At 47.7% G+C, this 21,195-nt stretch overlaps 1 pseudogene and 3 gene segments (V, D, J or C); 1 reads left to right on the top strand and 3 right to left on the bottom strand.

The window, feature by feature from the left end:
• Positions 1-482: 482 nt before the first annotated feature.
• Positions 483-7,803, bottom strand: LOC117019970 (immunoglobulin lambda variable 5-37-like; the record flags this gene model as incomplete). The annotated part of the segment is given in 3 exon segments: positions 483-796; positions 7,203-7,578; positions 7,676-7,803. Coding segments are annotated over 3 exon segments (736 nt in total), but the record flags the coding sequence as incomplete, so codon positions are not given.
• A 3,118-nt stretch (positions 7,804-10,921) lies between these two features.
• Positions 10,922-11,354, top strand: LOC117019969 (LIM domain only protein 3-like; annotated as a pseudogene).
• Positions 11,355-14,272: 2,918 nt separating this feature from the next.
• On the bottom strand, positions 14,273-14,885 carry LOC117019967 (immunoglobulin lambda variable 1-47-like). The segment is given in 2 exon segments: positions 14,273-14,649; positions 14,762-14,885. Coding segments are annotated over 2 exon segments (423 nt in total).
• Positions 14,886-17,290: 2,405 nt separating this feature from the next.
• LOC117019968 (immunoglobulin lambda variable 1-40-like) lies at positions 17,291-21,111 on the bottom strand (the record flags this gene model as incomplete). The annotated part of the segment is given in 2 exon segments: positions 17,291-17,298; positions 20,782-21,111. Coding segments are annotated over 2 exon segments (338 nt in total), but the record flags the coding sequence as incomplete, so codon positions are not given.
• Positions 21,112-21,195: the final 84 nt, after the last annotated feature.

Below are 21,195 nucleotides of genomic sequence, written 5' to 3' on the forward strand. Positions count from 1 at the left end.
CCTCATCCCTGAGACATAGGGCTCTTCGGTCACCCTGAGCCCAGGAGCCTGGGAAGGACGGGAAGGTCTCTGCTCTGACCCCTGGGAGAGCAGAGTCCATGCTGGGGAGGACGTCCAGATCCTGGGTTTGTCCCCCGAGATCTGATGAAGAAGGAAAGCGAGGAGAGTCTCAGTGGTCCTTATCTCAAGTGAAAAGGGCAGCTCCAAAGCTCTGATTTTATTACATCTGAATAACTAGGCAATGTAGCAGTGTCATCATCAACACTTTGTGTTTAGTGTTGTTTGCATCTTTCTGAGACCCTCAGATATATGGAATGAAAAAAGTGACAGTAGAACCGATTATAAACCAGAAGGTACTTCCAAGTTTATTTTTGCATATAAGCAATTTATTTTAAAATGGTCAATTTTCATGAAACAAGACTCTGAGGGGATTGAGGTTTTTGTCCCACTTCCCCATCTGTGTGTGTCACTGTGACCGGTACCACTGTGATATACAGCACAGTAATAGTCAGCCTCGTCCTCAGGCTGCAGCCCAGAGATGAGCAGAAGCCCTGCATTGGCCGAGGTGTCTTTGGATCCAGAGAAGCGGCTGGGGACCCCGGAGCCCTGGTTTTTATCTGAGTCTGATTTAAACTGCAGCAGATACCGGGGAGGGCTCCCTGGCTTCTGCTGGTGCCAGGCTATCCAATAGCCCCCAACATTGAAGCCGCTGCTCAGGGTGCAGGTGAGTCTGGCTGATGCTCCCAGAGATGCAGAGAGGGAGGGCGGCTGAGTCAGCACAGGCTGGAGAGGGAACCTGCAAACACAGACATAATGGGAGATGGGGCAGGGACCAGGATAAAGGTTCATGAGCGAGAAGAGAAAACAAGGATAGTGACTTCCCTATGCATGTCCCCACCTGCGCAGTGAGAGAGGAGCACGAGGAGGACAGGAGTCCAGGCCATGGTGCACACAGCCCCTGAGCCCACAGTGGGGCTGGGCCGCCCCAGGCCTCCTTTTCTTCTCCACCCTCTGCCAGAGGAGGGGCTGTCCATGCAAATGTGTGTCCATCCAGTGCCTGCCCAGCCCCTCCCTGAGCCCTGGTGCTGGAGCTCAGCTCACAGCCCACACTGAGAAGGATGGAGCTGGGCTTCCCCCGGGAGAGCCCTGGGAGGAAGCACCTGCTGAGACCACACAAAGGTCCCTGCTCAGGGGACTCCGCCATGAATGGGAGGACACAGCTGCTGAGTCCCCATCAGGGAGTACAGGGCCCAGCCCCCTGGCCCAGGCTCCTTTGAGTGAATGGACTTCACTTGCTGTGCAGGGACCACAGGGCAGTGCCACAGCGCCCCCTGCTGGTCACAGGGCACACACCTTCTCCTGGTGCAAACCCATGAGAACCTAGTGGTTTGTGCAGCTCAGCAGGTCGCTGTCTCTATTCACACATCCATTGTCTGGTTCTCAGACACTGATTCTGGTGCACTGTAGCTATTACTGTAGCATATTGTCATACTTGCTGCATGAGGAGACTCCATCTGAGAGAGCTGCAAAAATGTACACAAATTACAAGGTATTTTGCTTTCACCACCAGTGAGCAAAGATGTTACAAAAGTAAAGCCATAGTCAGCTTCTTGTCCAACTTCTCAAATGTGAGGAGAGTTGATTCACTTTAAAGAGTTCATAGGGTTTCATCAGAGAAATGATGTAAAAGGGCAGTTTTCCAGCACTGCACTCAGTGGCACATTGAAAGGAGGACCATTCAGCAAACATTACAATCATGTGATACATTTACAATTTTCATAGAGATCAGGTTTGATTTAGTAATTCGTAAACAAAAAAATATTGGCTTTGGTCGACACCACATTCACCAGTGGAGAGCGTAGCATGCTTTTTATTTTAGGAATTGACTTCATATTCTTACGTTTGTAGTGTGCTGTTTATCGAGCTCACATGTTTCTTGTCAGGATTTTGTCTTAAATGTTCTAAAATTTGTTCATATTTGAAAGAAAATTTTCCCTTCCTGTATTTTCTTACTTGTCTTATTTTTAGTAACAAGTTAAATGTGAGATTGTGATGTGTTTGCAGATGTGGTGAATATTTGGGCAGTTGTTGCAGAAACAATCGCTCCTTCCCTGTGCCCGGTAACCAACTCTGCTTTCACTGAGCAAATGGTCCCCAAACTTCTAGACTCACAGAACATTCTAGTAATTCCTGTGACCAGCATAACCCACTTCCCTCAGACACTCTCTCCTCCATGCACTCAGAGGGACCTTTCCCATTTAGCTCAGGCAAGTCCCCCCCTGATTAAAACCCTTCAGTGAGTCTTCACTACTGTTTGTATAAAACCCCACCCCCTCAGCTCCCCTCAGAAGCCTCCCTGGTCTGGCCCCGCCCCTTTCACACCCACTCCCCTTGTCCCTTGTCCTCAGACCTCCAGCGTCTCCCACTTTATCGTTACCTCAACATCCTGGATTCCTGTCCCTTCTTACTCTCTCAGCCAACTCGTCCTCTGTCTGTTGGAGAAGACTGGCTTAATCTTGAGATCACAGTGAAAACACACATTGGGGCAAATTGGAGTGGCTCTTAGTAGCAGAACATATAGCAGGACATACATACATCATGACACGAATAGAGAATTAAATATGACAGTGTTGAAGCTACAAAAACTGTAGAGAGAGTTCACAGATCTGCATGCCCCCATCATCCCTCCACAAGCATCTTCCATAGGGTTCGTCTGGTTTAACTTCCACCCTCTGCGTCCCTGGTCCTACGCCCTCGCTGACTATGGAAACAACCCACACACCACCTCCCTTCATCGGTATGTGCTTTAGCGTGAAGGTGCGTTTCATTGTACTCTCCGAAATCCTTAGCTAATCTGTTGTACTGATTGGAGGAGTGAAGGAAGAACAAGGCATCCTATGTTCGGAGCCGTGAGGTTCGTGGATGACATATGAGTAGAAGAAAGTCCAGACCAGCACACACGTCCTCAGGCCATCAGTTACTGGCTTCCATCACTCACAGGCCCAGTGCAGACTCCTGTCTTCTTCACGCAGAGATTTCCAACCCGTCATTCTTCCTTCATGAGTTTTCCCACCAGGGTCCTCAGGGGGACGTTGTGTTGAGGATTTGAATATTAAATTTCATTGATCACATGATGGATTTTGAGCTGTGTATTTAGTATCACATGATAACTGATCATCTTAAAGACTCCTATTTATGTGAAAAGTGAGCAGACGTTCAAACAACTACCTTGGAATCGGCTGCTCATTTGCTCACCGAGGTCGTCCCATCCTCAGAATTTGCTTCACATGCACCCATTGCTCCTGTCTGTTCTCTCGGACCCATACGGAAATGTGGACTCCAAGAGTGCAGACCTTTTCACGTGTTTACTCATCTCTGAAAAATACTCTGTCAGAGAATAAATGAAAATACACCTGATATACACTCATGTGCACTGCATAAAATTTCAAAATATTAACTGCACATATCGTCTGGCTGAAAAAATGTACCCCTCACTCTGGTTGAAGGCGATTCCATTTGAATGAGTCATAGGTGCTCTCATGTGAGTCTGTGTAACTGTTTTGTCTAACAGATGGGAACGCAGAAGCACAGAGAGATCACACATCTAGGCTCCGTCCAGCTGAATGGCACAAAGAGGATTCAAGCCACAGGCCTCCTAGTAACTGAGAACGTGTCCTTCTACCGAGTAATTCTCAAAGTGGGGGTATCCGCCCTCCCTAGAGGATATCTGGAAACATCTGGAGGTGTATTTGTGTGTCCTGAATTAAGAGAAGGAGCTCCTGCCCTGTGATGTATGGATTGCAGAGGATGCTTCCAAGTGTCCCACGTGCACAGAACAGCCCCCTCCACGAGGAATGACCCCAAACCCATTGTCAGTTGTGTTGAGGTTCAGAAACCTGTTCTGAACTATTTCACCTCCATGAAGTGATAGTGAAGGGATAAGCCATCACCCATCAAGACTGGGCTGTGGAGGGGGATTTGGAAAGACAATAGAGGGACTCATAATCTTACAATCTCAACACAACTGTTCCAGCAGGAGACAGGAAAGAGCACCCTCCAAGGTGGGGGCAGACCCAGGATGGAGGCTCTGGGGAGTTTTGGTCTCACTTCCCCGGGGGTCTGGAGCAGTGTGTTTGTAGTTGTCTTATCTAGACTGACAGTACTAGTCGGCCTCGGCCTCAGGGTGCAGCCCAGAGATGGTCAGGGAGGTGCTGCTGGAGGAGCTGGTGATGGAGCCAGAGAATGAATCGGGAAGCTAGGAGGGTCTTTTGTTGTCATCGTACGTGTAGATCACGGGGATGGCTGTCACTGCCCAGGTACTGCTGGTACTAGTGCACATATCTGTCCCCAGAGTCCCCGCTGTTATAGGTACAGGCTATGGTGGCCTTCTGCCCTGGAGACCCTGACACAGGGTGGGGCTGAGTCAGCGCATCCTCGACCCAAGACTCTGCAAGGAGGGAGCAACACAGAGATCAGTGAGGGCAGGACAGTTCTGGTTCCCAGTGAGGAGGGAGAGGTCATCCCCCCAGGTGACATCCAGGTGCCCTTCAGCACCACCTGTACAGGGAGTGAAAAGGTGAGGAGGAGGGAGGCCCAAGTCATGTGGGAGATGCCCCCAAACTGTACTTCCTGAACCCCAAGCAGGACCTAAACCCTCAACCTTCTTACATGTCACTCTGTCCATTAGAAATGGACATCTCTGTGCAAATCTTTCACTTTCGAGAGGCCGTCCAAGACCCTCCTTGGACCCGGGCCAGGACTACAGGTGAGAAAAGGAGAGCATAGGAGGGGGAGAGCTTCACCTGAAGGATGACACAGGAGAACTACAAGAGGCAGGGGAAGGGTTCTCACACCACAGCGATAGGGGAGCATTGGCGCCCTCTGGTGGATGCAGGAGACATGGGGACTGTGCTGCCGCTGGTGCTCAGGGCTCCTGCTCCCCCCAATCCTGTACCCCTCAGGGATTTTGTTACCCCATCCTGCACCCCTCAGAGCTCCAGCCCCCCATCCTTCATACATCCGGGCTCCTGCCCTCCTCCCCCCATCCTGCACCCCTCATAGGTCCACCTTTTCACATTGGCTTCTTGCACTTAGAAATCTGCGTGTCAGGTTCCTCCATGTCTTCCTGCGGTCTGATCTCTCATTTCTTTTTATTGTTAATAACATTCTATTGTATAGATGAAGGAGAGTGTTTATCCATTCACCTGTTGAAGGACCTGTATTTCGCTTTTCAGTTTTGACAATCAGGAGTTAAGGAGCTATAAGCTTTATGTGCACAATCCTGTGAGGACACAGTGACCGTTCCAGGTAAATACCGATGAGTGCGCTTTCAGTACTGTATCATAGGCCTGTGTTTGCCTTTGTAAGAAACTGCCAAAGTGTCTTACAAGTGGCCGTGGCATTTGATTCCCAGCAGCACGAATGAGGGTCCCTGCTGCCCCCCAGCCTGGGCGTCATCTAATGTCGTCCGTGTCCTGAGCTTGAGCCATTCTAGCGGAAGCCTGGTGGTATCTCACCGTTAAAATCTGTAGTGCCCCGATGACGTGCTATGTGAAACATCCTTTCTCCTGGTTATCTGCCACTTGCACATCCTCCATGGTAATGAGTCTGTTCAGATCTGCTCAGTGAGGAGATCATAGCCCAGGACCTGGGAATTCAGGGGCTTCTGAAAGCTCTACAACAAAGTGCATGAGAGAACAAGGTACATCAGGGAACTATCAGTAAAAGCCCAGGCTGGTACCAGGGTCCATATAAGGGGCTGGGCACAGGGCCACCTGGTTCTCCCAGGACACACGCACTGCTCTTCTGCCTTCTTGTCACTGACAATCAGTGACTGGGGTATTTTGCTTCTGGAAAAAAATAAAAGACATTCCGTTTGCATTGGGAGACCCATATTTCCAAAAGATGATATTTTCATTGACCCCAGAGAGATGCAGTTAAGAACGTGAAGCCCTCTAGTTTTAGTAGCACATGTGACAGTGAAGCCAAAACCTGAGCAGGTGTTGCTCATAGGCAGGGACAAGGGACTGATGGGTCAGGCTGGGGAGTGGAAGGCAGATTTTATCACGTCCCCGTGAACAGGAGCCCCTTGTGGTGTTGGGTTGTGTTCAGCTCTACAACAGTGATCGTCAACCTTGTCCTCAGGCTGGAGCCCAGAGGTGGTCAAAGAGGTTCTGGTAACAAACCTGGAACGTGTGAATCAGGCTCAGGCAAACGCAGAGCCCCCACCTTGGTGACCTCACTGCTGTCCTAGGTCACAAAGGTGGGGGCTCTGCCTGGGAGTCCTTGGCACTATCGTAACTTCTAATGTGCTGGCTGCCCCCTGAGCTGGATGGTGACCTCAGACTTGGGTCCATCCAGAGCCTCACAAAGGAGTGACACAGGCACATACTCGGGGAGTTCCTGCTCATGATGTCCCACATTCCACCCCACCCCCTGGATTGTTGGAAAGCTCCAGTGGGGTCTGAGAGGAGAGGGGGATACAGTCACCGCCTGTGGGCTCAGGAAACTCACTCAGGAGTCCCCTCAGTCCTGAGTGGTGTCAGCGGTAAGAGCGTCTCATCCGCGGACACACTTCAGTCCCTTCCCTGGAGCAAGCTCAGCATTTTCCCAGCAAGTGTGAAGCGACCCCACCCTCTTGTGTCCCATATAGAGAGTCCTGGTTTCAGATCCCAAAATTCCCCTTGGATTACACCCCTGTCCCTGACTTCACAACTGAAGGCTTAGGTACGCAGTGAGGGTTCCAGCTCTGTGCCTGCAATTCCTCCCAGGTCTGTGTCCTCACGCAGCATCTCACATCTCAGTGCCTTTTCCCTGAGACCCATGGCTCCTTGGCCAGCCCTGAGCTCAGGAGCCTGGGAGGGACAGAAGGTCTCGGTTCTGACCCGTGGTAGAGCAGAGTCCGTGCTGTGGAGGTTGGTCCCCCGGCTGGGATGCTTCCCGCACACTGATGAAAATGAAAGCTGGGAAAATCGAAGATACCTCATTTCAAGAGGAAAAAGCAGCTTCCCAGGCCTTGCTTTCATGACATGATAACCAGGCAAGATCAGTGTCACCATGGATTATTTTGTTTTTATTTTTCCTGAGGTTTCAGAAACACTGATTGGAAAATTAGTGGAGACACTAACAACCAGAAGGTACATCCAAGGGTAGTGTGTGAATATCAAGTTATTTTCATAAATTTAATTGTCATGGAACATGACTGTGAACAGGCTGAGGTTTTTGTGCCACTTCCCCCTCCGTGTGTGTCACTGTGTGAAGCACTGTTGTAACCAATCATACAGTAGTAGTCAGCCTCGTCCTCAGGCTGCAGCCCAGCGATGAGCAGAAGCCCTGCGTTGGCCGAGGTGTCTTTGGATCCAGAGAAGCGGCTGGGGACCCCGGAGCCCTGCCCTTTATCTGAGTCTGACTTGTAGTACAGGAGATACTGGGGAGGGCTCCCTGGCTTCTGCTGGTACCAGTATATGTTTTTACCACCAACACTGATGTCACTTCTCAGGGTGCAGGTGAGTCTGGCTGATGCTCCCGGAGATGCAGAGAGGGAGGGCGGCTGAGTCAGCACAGCCTGGGAGAGGGAACCTGCAACACAGACACAAATGGGAGATGAGCAGGGACCAGGGTTTCATGAGCGAGAAGAGACAAAGCAAGACTGGGGACTCCCTATGCATGTCCCCACCTGCGCAGTGAGAGAGGAGCACGAGGAGGACAGGAGTCCAGGCCATGGTGCACACAGCCCCTGAGCCCACAGTGGGGCTGGGCTGCCCCAGGCCTCCTTTTCTTCTCCACCCTCTGCCAGAGGAGGGGCTGTCCATGCAAATGTGTGTCCATCCAGTGACAGTCCAGCCCCTCCCTGAGCCCTGTTGCTGGAGCTCAGCTCACACCCCAGCCTGAGGAGGATGGAGTTTGGCTACTTTGTGTAAATTGTCCTCACTGAGCAGAGGGGTAGGCACCACAGGGCAGTCAGTCCCACAGCGCCCCCTGCTGGTCACAGGGCACACACCTCCCTGTGGCCTAAAGCCCTGAGAGCCCAGCTGGTTTCTGCAGCTCACAAGGTCACTGTCTATTCACACAGCCATGATCTGGTTATTACACTTCTGGGTATTTATCTGAAGACAATGAAAACACTAACACAAAAAGATATCTGCAACCCCCATGTTCACGGCAGTATTATTTACAAAAGCCAACATACGGAAATCACCTAAGTACTCATCATGGATGAAAGGATAAGGAAAATGTTATACATGTATAAAATATATATAAGGTTATATAAATATTGTGTATTTAATAATGCAATGTAAATGTTATATATGTTATTCAACTATTAAAAGGAATGGAATCTTGTCATTTGGACAACACGGATAGAGCTTGAGGACATGATGCTAAGTAACGTAAGTCAGACAGGGACAGACAAACACCATAGCATCTCACTTATATATGGAATCTAAGGAAACAAAATGAAAAACAAACAAACAAATATACAAAATGGTCATATATACAGAGAATAGATTGTCGGTTGCTGGAGGCAGGACTAGGGAGTGGGAGACACGGGTGAAGGTCAAAGGCACAGACCTGCAGTTATAAAATAAATTAATCATGGGGATAAAATGTGCAGCATGGGGACTACAGTTAATATTGTATCGCATATTTGGTAGTTGCTATAAATTATAAATTACATAAGTAGCAACTTAACAAAAGCTGAATTAAGTGAGTGAACAGGAGGATTTAAGCAGACTGAATACTCTTCTGTCATTGAAGCTAGATAGCAATGGTAAAATAATAATAATAATTAATAATAATAATAGTACCAGCGTTTCCATGGTTGACTCGGCATTCACCCTAGAGGCGGAATCTTCGCTTCTCCGTATTCTGACCTCCTCCTGCCCGTGGAACGTCGGCTCCCACCGCCAAATATCTGCCGCTTCACTTCACACGTTTGTGGTGGGGGTGCAGAGTGTTTCCCTTAATAAAATAGGGACATGATATAGACGTGGCTCTCAGAACCCCACCACTCAATAGCTGCCTTTCGGAGCTGCCCCATTTCTTGTCAGTTTTAGAGAAAATTGTGGAACAATCTGCCTCCCTCTCCCAGCTCACCTGCTCCCACTTTCTCCACCCACCTTGCTTTGCCTCAGCTGCATCAGGTTTCTTCCAGCTTCAGAAACTCTGCACATGCTGTTCCTTAGCCTGCAATGCTGTTCCCTTGGCACTCATATGGCACCTTGAGCACTCACATTGATATTCTGTGGGCAAAAATCAGTCACCTTCCAAAGAATGTCCTTTTTATTAAAATTTGTTTGGGTACAGTTTGTCTGCAAACAAAGAAAACTGAATTCATGATATGATCTCTTGCAGGAGATCCCTCTCTTTTTTTCACTCAGTTCTGTATTCTCAGTGCAAATACGAACTAAGTCACCTTCTGAAAGTCTTTAACATTAAGTAAATTTACTACAAATTTGAATAGTTTCTTGAAAATTATGTTTCAAAGATCCAATAACCTTCAAAAAGATAGATAGGAGATAAAAATATTGGGTCTAACCAGGTTTCCTACCCTGTCAGTTCCAAAAATTTACGGAGTAACCACCCAGACTCTTATGTACGTATGTGTGATTGTGTATGACTGTGTGTACGGGTGGGCAATCATGTGTATTTCTATGTGTATGTCTGTGTGCATGTATGTGTATATGTATATGTATGTAGTGTGTATATGTAGTTACATTTGTTTGTTAAATCCATCCCTGTGTTTTTCATATAAAGGCCAACACTGCAATATATTGTTATGTCCTTCCTTCTTCACAAAAACTGTAGCAACTCTACATTTGTGAGCATGATTCTTTCCATTTAACCTTATATTTGGAGACCTTTCCATGAAAATACCTTTCACTTTTATTTTTAAAACCGCGGAAAATTCCACTGGTGAGAGGTACCGTCCCCATTTGAAGGACGCGGAGATCTGAGATATAAGCTGTGTGTCTCTACATCAGATTTCAGATAATTTTCTTTAATAGTTCAAAAACATGACCATTTAATCTCGATATTTATAATATATTCTTTTCTTCAGTAATTGTGTAAAATAATGCCTTTTAATTTTTACATAAAAATTTGGTCCAATGACCGTTAGCAATAAACGCTAAAACAAAGAAAATTAGTTGAACACCCACTGAGAAAACAGAGCTGGCTAAAAACCATGTAAAATACTAACCTTTATTAGAGCAGACAATGGAAGACAATTTTCCTTACGCTGAGTGGAGAGCTTGGCCCCGACATTAGGTCATTCACCCCGGAAACAGCAGGCTGACGGGAGCGTTCCTGTGCACAGGTGTCGGGATTGGGAAGCTGAAGGATCCAGACGAGTCACGTGTTCAACTACGACAGGGGGAACCACTCGTCCTGTTTACGCTGGATGCTCCTGATTTCAGCGCTGCAAGTCCCACATTCCAGGGCACCCTCGGTCCTGAGCAATGCAGGGTACATGGGCCCTCATGTTGAACTTCCAGTTGTTGAATTTAACCCAAGTGTATTAGCTTTGAAAAGATTTTATGTATGCAAGGTGATAATCAAACTTTACTCACACAAATTATATTTTGTTAAGTGCTATATAACAGCGGTAGTACTTATATTCAAAAGTAATATTGTGTGGTCTTTCCAGTACATGTTGATATAAATTTTAAGAAACATTAAATAGCTTATCATTGCTTTTGAAAACAACTGCCTGGGACTAATGATACAGTTATAAGCATGTGTCATAATGCGATTTCTGGAGACAATGGAGAAAAATATTGAATCCAGACTAGGTCCACACTTGAGCTAAATCAAGGAGATCGCCTTCCGCGTCTACCTTTGGGCTTAGTGCCCAATGGGAAGCTGCTGCAGCTCAGGCACCTAAGTCAACTCACGCCGGAAAAGGAGAAGGTTTGTTGTACAAATGCTCTCAGTCCAGCCAGACACCAAGCTGAAAAGTTGTGCTGGTTGCTACCTAAACATCAACAACAAGTATGTTCTAAAGGCCCTGGACAAATACTGGCATGAAGACTGCCTGAAGTGGGCCTGCTGTGACAGTCCTTTGGGAGAGGCGGTCCCCACACTAAACACGAAAGGTAGTCTCACCCTTAAACAGAGACTATCTGAGGCTCTTCAGTGTGACGGGAAACTCTGCTGCCTGTAGTCAGCTCATCCCTGCCTTTCAGACGGTGATGCGTGCCAAGGACCATGTTTACCGCCTCCATTGCTTTGCGTCAGCTTTGTAACCAGACGTTTTTGTTGGAGATAATTTTTTCCTAAAGAATAATATGATCCTTTGCCAGACGTACTGCTGCGAGGAAGGTTTAATGAAAGGTTATGCACCCCAGGTTCGCTGATCTATCAACATCACCCCATTAAGAATACAAAGCACTACATTCTTTGATCAGTGTTTGCTCCCCAGGTATACGAAAATTGACACAGAAACCTACTGAAAAGCGTAGATATATGAAAGTAGGATGGTTATATGGGATGGAAGGAGGACTGCATCTGTATGTAGTGAAATTGCCCCATTTGAGGGTTGAATGCTTATTATGGGGGAAAAAAGTAATTTTAAAAAAAGAATGAATCCACTCAAACTCTGAAATGTATACAAGTTGATAAGGAGAAAACTTTCTTTAAAAATTTGTAATATCCATGTTGCCTAGATTTTACTTAATGAACTTGCATTCATTAAAAATGCTATTTGAAGAAAATATAAACTTGAGTCATATGCACAATGAGGGTTACTTTTCTTTGTTCTCAGCTGGCAAAGTCCCTCATTGGGACATCTCTTTCTGGAGGACAAATGTTTGACTTGAGAGTATTCAGCTCAGGCAGCTCCCACAATTCCCTGTGGATGATAAAATTATCGGGCTCCGGTGTAACTGGAATATGTCTTCCAACTTCATTCACTGTGATCCCCTCCACCTTAGTGTTCAAAGGGGCTAATAATCTGTCTGGTCACCTTTGTGTCATTGGGACTCCCTGGAAAGCTGAGGATTCTGCTCACGTGCGCTTCCGCCCAGGAGCTGATTCATAGACCTGGCTGGGCCTAGGGCAGGTTCATGTCCTGGTTTCCTATCAGAATCTGCCTCTATACCGAGCACCACTGTACACCAGCCAGCAGAAGTACTCAGCCTCGTCCTCGGGCTGGGCCCCCGAGTGGTTCAGGGCACTTTTGCTCCCTAGGATGGAGCCTGAGAACCTGCAGGTGTCCATGCGTTTCTCTTGTGTATGTCAGAAACCAATGTTGTCGGGACTTGTCCAGACTTCTGCTGGAACCAGGATGAGCGGTGATCACTGGTGACTGCTCCAGTGCTGGAGCAACAGGGGAGACTGACTGTCCCTCCTGGGGACACGGTCAGTGAGCTCTCCTGAGTCACCACAGCCTGAAATGAGAAAAGACACATGTCAGGAATGAGGAAGGAAGGCATAGATATCCCTCAAAAAGCTGGCCTCTGACATGTCCATGAAGCCGGGCAGTGAGTGAGGAGAGGAGGAGGAGAGGCATCCAAGCCGTGGTGCAGACGTTTCACTGTGTCCCCGCAGCTGACACTGGACTCTGTGATGGCTCTTTCATCTCCAGCAGCTCCCTGGGGACGGGTTTGTGTTTGAGTCAGTGACACTTCATGTAAATCTGAGCCCTTTAGGTCCCACTCCTGCCCCCAATTACTGTGTGTCCTCAGCCCAGGACTTGCTCCAACGTCAGGAGAAGGGATGGGGTGCCTGTGAGCTCTGAGCCTGTCCCTTGGGAGGAAGCACCTGCTGTAAACTCTAACTCAAGCCAGTGAGCACCATTCAGAGCCCACTGCACCTGAACTTGCTGCCGGCCTTGCTCACCTCAAGCGGGTCCACAGCGCCCCCTGGTGGCTTCCTCAAGAGGGCAGTTACAGTGGTGGGAATTCAGAGCAGAAGGCCCCTTTTCTTTCAAATGTATTTTAATCTTTTTAAAATTCCACTTTATTATGCAGATAACACCAGACTCATTGCTGTGTGTGATGCATTATGGAAAATGAACCATTTATACTACACGTCTCCAAAAAAAGTTTCTGTGTCCTCAGCACTGGGTTTAGCTCCACTGTCAGGATAAGGATGGAGATGTCTGGGAGCCCTGGGTCTGCCCTGTGGGAGGAAGCAGCTGCTGTACCGTCAGCTCAAGGCCTGTGTGGAAGTGCGCATTCTCAGTCCCTCCTACCTGCAGAGAGGGGATCTGACCTTTCTTCTCCACCTCACCTGCTCCTCTCCTCATCCAGGTCTCTCCGTCTGACATGTGCGTCTTCCCCACCCCCAGCTGTTCCCCCCTTCATTCTCTCCCCCTGTTCCTTCTCCTTCTTCTTCAATGTAGCACCTAGACTTCAAAAACTTCATCAGACTCCATATGTCCTTGTCAACCCCTGTAAGGCCCCTATGCTCACTCTGCAGCTTCCTTCTCCTCATTTTCCTGAAACACATCTTGCTCCTATTTGTATTTTTACTTTTATGTCCTCTCTCTTCCCCCAGACAGTGCCTCTCCTGAGCACGGCACCATGTTCTGTCTTGTCCACATTGCATCCTGACTCCGAGACCCAAGTCAGGCACGTAGTAGGTGTTCAGTAAATGGTGTGGACACACATCATCTGGACAGTCGACTATCCCAAGTAGACAATGGCTGGACCCTGTGTCCCTGGATTTGTACTGACCCTTTCATATGGACTGAATTTTGTCCCCTCCAAATCCTATGTTGAACCCAAACCGCAATGTGACTGCCTTTGGAGATCAGTCCTTGAAGGAGGTCATCAAGGTACCCGAGGTCATGAGGGGGGTGCCCTAATCAAGCAGGGCCGGTGTCTTTATAAGAAGAGGAAGAGAAACCAGGGTGAGCAGCGCACACAGAGAAGAGGCCATGTGACGACCCAGGGAGAATGCAGCCGCCTGTAAGCCAAGGACAGAGGCCTCAGGGGAAGCCAATCCTCCGACTGGACTTCCAGCCTTCAGAACTGTGAGAACATACATGTCTGTGGGTTAAGCCGCCCAGTCTGTGTATTATGTTGTCGCAGCCCTGCCACTAACACACCCCTCATGGCCTGTGTCCCCAGGGCAGCCTGTCCCAGCAACCAGGAATTTCTGTTCCATTTGAGAAAATGTGACAATGTGCTGCCATTAAGGACAGGCAGGCTATGAGGCAGAATTCGAGATGAGGACACATTCTCCATAAAAACTTCCGTATGGTGGGTCTCAGACCCCATTTTTAGAGCAAACAAAGGAAGCAGAGTCTTGTCAGAGCAGTGGGGGCTGCTCAGGGAAGCCCCGTTGCAGAAGGGACAGCAGGTTTGTGTCTCACTTCCCCACAGGCCTGGAGCACTGTGTCACCATTCAGACTGTCATCCCACGCTGAGCAGTAATAATCGGCCTCGTCCTCAGCCCGGAGCCCACTGATGGTCAGGGAGGCCGAGCTGCCAGACTTGGAGCCAGAGAATCGGTCGGGGACCCCTGAGGGTCTATTGCTGTTACGGTAGATGAGGAGTTTGGGGGCCTTTCCTGGGAACTGCTGGTACCAGTACACACTATTACTACCAATGTTGGAGCTGCTTCCAGTGCAGGAGATGGTGCCACTCTGTCCCGGGGCCCCAGACACGGAGGGCGGCTGAGTCAGCACAGACTGGGCCCAGGATCCTGGAAGAGGGAGAGACACAGAGATGCTGATTCTGGGTCTGGAGACCAGAGGAGGAGGCAGGGCCCCATGTGCCTTCCCAGGGTCCCTTCCCCTGTCCCCGTATCCAGTCACCTGTGCAGTGAGCGATGAGGGTGAGGAGGAGAGGGGACCAGGCCATGGTGGAGATGATCACCGAGTCCTGCCTTCTGTGGCCCCACAGCTGGAGCAGAGCTTCCCCCAAATGTCTCCCTTCCCCTCTTCATACTCTGAGAGAGGGAGGGTCCACTCATGCAAATGAGACCCCCAGCTTTCTGATCCCTCACTGGGCCCTGGGTCAGGCCTCTCTGCCTGAGGATTTCAGGGGTGTGGGCGGGGGAGGGGCTGTGGGGAGGTCACAGCTGTGAGCCCTGAGCAGAGGTCACAGCCAGTACCTGCTGAGTGGTCCCAGCTTGATCAGATCCTCAGAAACAGGCCCTTCACGCTCCCTGGTGTCTAGGCACAGACATGGTGACTAGAGCCCAGCAGAGACAGCTCCTGCAGCCCCAACTGATTTGTCCCCTGTCCTCCTACCTTGGGGTGAGAACATGTGACACCTGTGTGGCCTCCCCATCACCCCAGGGCATCTTTATCCTCTACTCAGATGACAGGGGTAAGGCCCTGGAGGTGCAGTACTCAGATCTCCGTCCAGGAGCCCCTGCAGGGAGCACAGGTGACCTATAGTCCCCTGCCTCTGGGGCTGCTCCAGGCAAGGATGGGGTCAGCCTGTGACTAGAGCCGGCCTTTCCTGCTGGGAGCAGGGACCTCTGACGGGCACCCCAGGTGCAGGACCCACCCAGCCTGCCTGAGACTCTCCCCAGACCCAGCTGTGCCCTGAGGCTCTTCCTACCCCATTCTTCCTTCTCTCACTTTTCATGGAGCAGCCCTGTCTGTGAAGGCTCCACTCCTTCTCCAGCTCCTTCCTGTGTATCCTCCCCAGCGTTCCCTCCTTCCCAATCACTTGTCTAGTCCTTTCTGTCATCTGCTTCTCAGATGGTCTGTAATCAAATAACTTCCAGTTTAAAGAGAAGCATAATCCAAGAGGAAAACATGTGGCCTGTTTTGTTGACTGTATAGTGACTGAATTTTATAATATCCACATTCACATACACACAAACATGTGTATTACACACTGCAGACTGAGGACTGAGGTGGTGTCTCTTACATGAACTCTTAGATGAGGGTCAAGTCCGCAGCAGTGACCGGCCCCATGGAGATGTGTCCCCTTCTGTGCAGGACACGGGCTTTTTCCTTGTGTGTGATTCCTCTCCAGTGCCCAGAGCTCTCTTCCCTGTGGATCCCCCACAACCTGGGGACAAAGGGGGCTCTCCTCTCTGGGAACAGGACGTTGTGGGGAGGAAGCCCCCGTGTGCATTCCTCCTGGGTGATGCTGTGTAAATCTTTATGTGTGTCTATATCCCCACACACTTGAACACGACTAACATCCGTGTAGTGTTTTTACAGAGTGACTCACTCCTAGGAATCTAGTCTCCAAGCACAGAAACAGGTCTGCAGGGAGCCATGAAAAACTATGTTCTTTGGAACATCTTACTTGAAAATTTGATTTGATCTGAGCAGAGCCTTTCCCCAGCTGAGCCTGATGTGTAGTGGGTGTCAGGATAAACCATTACAAATAGAGAGTTTGAAAATAAACGTGCTTCATGTTTAGAATGAATGCTGTGGGAGCTGCTTAAAAATCGGAAAGATTCGTATGCTCTTATATGAAAATATGTACACTGGGCATCGTGATTGGCAGAAAGATCAACTTCAGCTATAAAACGAAAATAAAACAGAAGATCATTGAATCCATTTACCATCATAAAAATAAGAAAATGAAATTAACACATGATTTTATAGAACTAGAAAAATAGTGGAGTGACATGCATCAGACTCTTAATTTATTTTATGTCTGGAGAGTGTCTTTGGTGGAACAACCACCCGACTTTAAGTTTGGCATATTCTGTGTGTGAGCAGGTTACACTGCGGTTGCATTACTTTGATATTTAAATGCACCAAAAAGTGTAAAAGGATTAGTGAAAATATAAGGTCATTACATAAAATTGGTTCATGAACTTGACTGAATGAAAACCAATTGTTCTTTTTTTGAACTTTTAGTGAATTTTGCATTCAGAAGGGTACATTTTTAAAATATTGTTGGCATTGTAAGCCTTGCTCTCTGTAAGATGTATTTCTTTTAAGTTTCAGGTGTACAAAACAATGCGCTTAAAAGTTAGACATTTCACCTCTCATAAAGCGGTAAACTCACTCCCTCAATCTATTGCCCCTCTGACTTCGTATATATCTATTACTATTCCATTGACTCTATTCCCTTGTTGTACTGCCTATCCTGTAAATATATATATATATATATACACACATATATGTGTATATATGTATATATATATAAAATTATAGTTGACACACAATATTATTTTTTTAATTTATTTTTAACTTATCGGGGTGACAATTGTTAGTAAAATTACATAGATTTCAGGTGTACAATTCTGTATCACATGACACACAACATTATTCAACTTCAGCTTCAGGTGTACAGTGCAGAAGTAATTAAATCACATGACATGCATTTTTTGTAATTTTATTTATTATTGAGTAGAACTTACTGCCTCAGGGGTCTGCGAGGGGATGAGGTTGGTGGGATCTCAGGGGGGCAGGAGTCAGGGACAAATGACAGCTGAGGGGACGTGGGCGTGACATGAAGATTGCTAGTGTTTAGGTGACGATGTGGAGAAGTCCACAAAGTGATATAAACAGAGGAGGACAGAGATGAATCACATGACCCAGGAGAGGTGGCTGACCAGGGACAACGGGACTAGACTTCAGAGAAAGGAGGCTCTGGCCGGGCAGGTACCTCAGGGTCCAAGAAGACGCGATTTGGTTTGTCTGGTCACTGAGCTCGCTGACTCACTGAGTGTGACCTACTGAGGCTCCTGGAAAGGAAAACAGGGAGGAGCAGTGTGTTTCAGAGGGTGAAAAGTGACAGGTAGGACAGAGTCCCCCTTAGAAAAGATTGGATGGGAAGTGTGAGATGGAGAAAGTCCAAACTCTAGATGCCCTTCTTTGGGTGTTTCAAGAAATGGAATCTTGTTATTTTGTAAATTATGGTCACTGGAAAACATAAATCCCAAACTTCTAATTTGTTACACTTTAAAACAATAATCTTTTTATTTGCAACACACAATTTGCATCATTGGCCATATTTTTGTGGAATAAAAATAGTATGTTTTAAAACATTGTTTAAAATTAATTACTATCTCAATGATATCTTCAGTAAAATATGAGCTAAACACAATTTGTGACACACTTTCGTGGTCTATGAGTATGAGAGTCACGTGTGTAACTTTTTGAAACATATTCTCTGAAACTGGAAGGTTATTCACTGGGATGTTTAAGTGGATTCTTCCACCAAATCTATACTGTTGTGACTGAGGACAGTCCTGAAGCTCAGTAGTTACTTTTTTTAGGTCCTGGAGTGATTTCCAGAGGCTCCTAAAACTTTTCTTTGCTGACCAGAAATCCATCCCCTTCGGCACACACACACTTTTGTGACAATAGGCTAAAGATGATTGTTTAAAGTCATTACCTCATTGATGGAAAGGAGATGAGAACATAAGGGAGAAAGTAGAATTTGGGAAAATAAATGAACTTAGGTCTGAGGACAAAACATGATGTTATAGATAGAGACAGAATAATTCCAGAAGGACACTGACAAGGAGAGTCCAAAGTGGGGGAAACAAGGAGAGTTCAGCTGGGGCTTTACTAGATGACTTTGCATCCCAGAGGGGCAGAGTCACAGCGGAATCAGGATCAGGCTGACTCTCATCTCGCTCCCTGTGACCAGGATCCTGGAGGTTGTCAGCAATGACACAGAAGTGACCGAAGGGAGGGGCAGTGCCTTTGGTTTGGGAGCAGAAGCCCTCATATGGAGAGTGTAGACAGAAGATTTGTGTTTTGACCCCAGAAACGTGTCCTCATCTGACAGAGTGACAAGTGAAGGAGAAGTTCCCTGGAGTAGTGGACAAGTGGCCAACATTGTGGGTTCTTTTTTTTTTTTAATTAAGCTTTATTGGGGTGACAATTCTTAGTAAAGTTACATAGATTTCAGGTGTACGATTCTGTATTACATCATCTATAAATCCCACTGTGTGTTCACCACCCAGAGTCAGTTCTCCTTCCATCACCATATATTCGATCCCCCTTACCCTCATCTACCACCCCCCACACCCCTTACCCTCTGGTAACCACTAAACTATTGTCTGTGTCTATGAGTTCTTGTTTCTCATTTGTTTGTCTTGTTCTTTTGTTGTTTTTGGTTTATATACCACATATCAGTGAAATCATATGGTTCTCTGCTTTTTCTGTCTGACTTATCACCTCACCTCAGTCAGAATGGCTGTCATCAGCAAGACAAATAGTAACAAGTGTTGGAGAGGCTGTGGAGAAAAAGGAACCCTCACACACTGTTGGTGGGAATGCAGACTGGTGCAGCCGCTATGGAAGGCAGTGTGGAGATTCCTCAAAAAATTACAAATAGAATTACCATATGACCCAGCAATCCCTCTCCTGGGTATCTACCCAAAAAATCTGAAAACATTTATCCATAAAGACACGTGTGCTCCAATGTTCATTGCAGCTTTATTTACGGTGGCCAAGACAGGGAAACAAATAAAATGTCCTTTGACAGAAGAATGGATGAAGAAGTTGTGGTATATATACACAATGGAATACTATTCGGCAGTAAGAAAAGATGAAATAGGACCATTTGTGACAACGTGAATGGATCTTGAGATTATAATGCTAAGCGAAATAAGTCAGAGCTGGTGTTTTTTAATGGAATTCGTCTACCAGGTTTGCTCTGTTAGGCCCTCCTAAAGGGATTAGCAAAATAACCTATTCCTATCTATCAGATCTGTTCCGTTTGTTAGGCCAAAAGGAATTTTATGATTAACTTCAAGACACTGTTTCATTTTGTCCTGGAGCGAAGGAGTGATTTCAAAACCTGGAGTTTTAGGATATGGCTATCTTTGTTTATTCCACCAGGGACTTCCCTGTCTACCTAATGATATGCTAACTAACCTGTCTCAATTTGCTCCAGTTATCCTGAATACCAGGATTCCTGATCAATGGGTCAGGGAGGGCAAGTCTTTCTCTTTCTGATTGTTGGGTGGGGGAGGGGGTGTTGTGTGGATGTGATACCTGTGACTGCAGAGACATTTTGTCCCCATGTGGGAAATAAACCCTGGACACAATATTTTGGCTTGATTGTCTTCTTTCCTCCCAGACAATGTCTGTTCCCTGAGCATGGAAAACATCCCTATGTTTTCCACAAAGTATCCTTAGTACCTAGAACCAAGTCAAGCACATAGTAGGTGTTCAGTAAATGGTGTGGACACACATTGGCTGGACAGTCAATTATCCCGAGTCAGACACAGCTGGATCCTGTGTCCCTTGTGCGGTCCTGACCCTTGATATGGACTGAATTGTGTCTCCTCCAAATCCTATGTCGAAAACCCCAACCCCCAGTGTGACCGTCTTTGGAGAGCAGGCCTGGTGGGTGGTAATTAAGGTAACTGAGGTCATGAGGGTCGTGCCCTAATCAAGGAGGGAAGGTGTTTTTATAAGACGAGGAAGAGAAACCAGGGGTGAGCGCACACAGAGAACAGGCCATGTGGGAACTCAGGGAGAATGCAGAAGTCTGTAAGCCAAGGACAGAGGGGAAGCCAACCCACCAACACCTTGATCTTGGATTCCAGCCTTCAGAACTGTGAGAACATACATGTCTGTGGGTTAAGCCGCCCAGTCTGTGTATTATGTTGTGGCAGCCCTGGCACTAACACATCCCTCCTGGACTCCGTCCTCAGGGCAGCCTGTCCCAGCGACCAGGAATTTCTGTTCAGTTTGAGAAAATCTGACAATGTGCAGCCGCCAAAAGCAGTCTTTGGTGGCAGAACTTGTGAGGACACACTATCTAAAGTTTACTGCGGTGGGTTTGAGACCTCACTTTTAAACCAAACAAAAGAAGAAGGAGCTGATGTCAGAGGAGTGAGGTTTATTCAGAAAAGCCCCATTACAGGAGAGACAGCAGGTTTGTGTCTCACTTCCCCACAGGCCTGCAGCACCGTGAGCATCAAGGCTGCTGTCATAGGACTGGCAGTGATACTCGGCCTCGTCCTCAGCCCGGAGCCCACTGATGGTCAGGGTGCCCGAGCTGCCAGACCTGGAGCCGGAGAATCGGTCGGGGACCCCCGAGGGTCTACCGGTACTACCATAGATGAGGAGTTTGGGGGCCTTTCCTGGGAGCTGCTGGTACCAGTTCACACCAGCAATCCCGATGTTGGAGCTGCTTCCAGTGCAGGAGATGGTGACACTCTGTCCCGGGGCCCCAGACACGGAGGGCGGCTGAGTCAGCACAGACTGGGCCCAGGATCCTGGAAGAGGGAGAGACACAGAGATGCTGATTCTGGGTCTAGAGACCAGAGGAGGAGGCAGGGCCCCATGTGTCTTCCCAGGGT

This window comes from Rhinolophus ferrumequinum, unplaced genomic scaffold, assembly GCF_004115265.2.
Source record: "Rhinolophus ferrumequinum isolate MPI-CBG mRhiFer1 unplaced genomic scaffold, mRhiFer1_v1.p scaffold_25_arrow_ctg1, whole genome shotgun sequence".
Taxonomy (NCBI): domain Eukaryota; kingdom Metazoa; phylum Chordata; class Mammalia; order Chiroptera; family Rhinolophidae; genus Rhinolophus; species Rhinolophus ferrumequinum.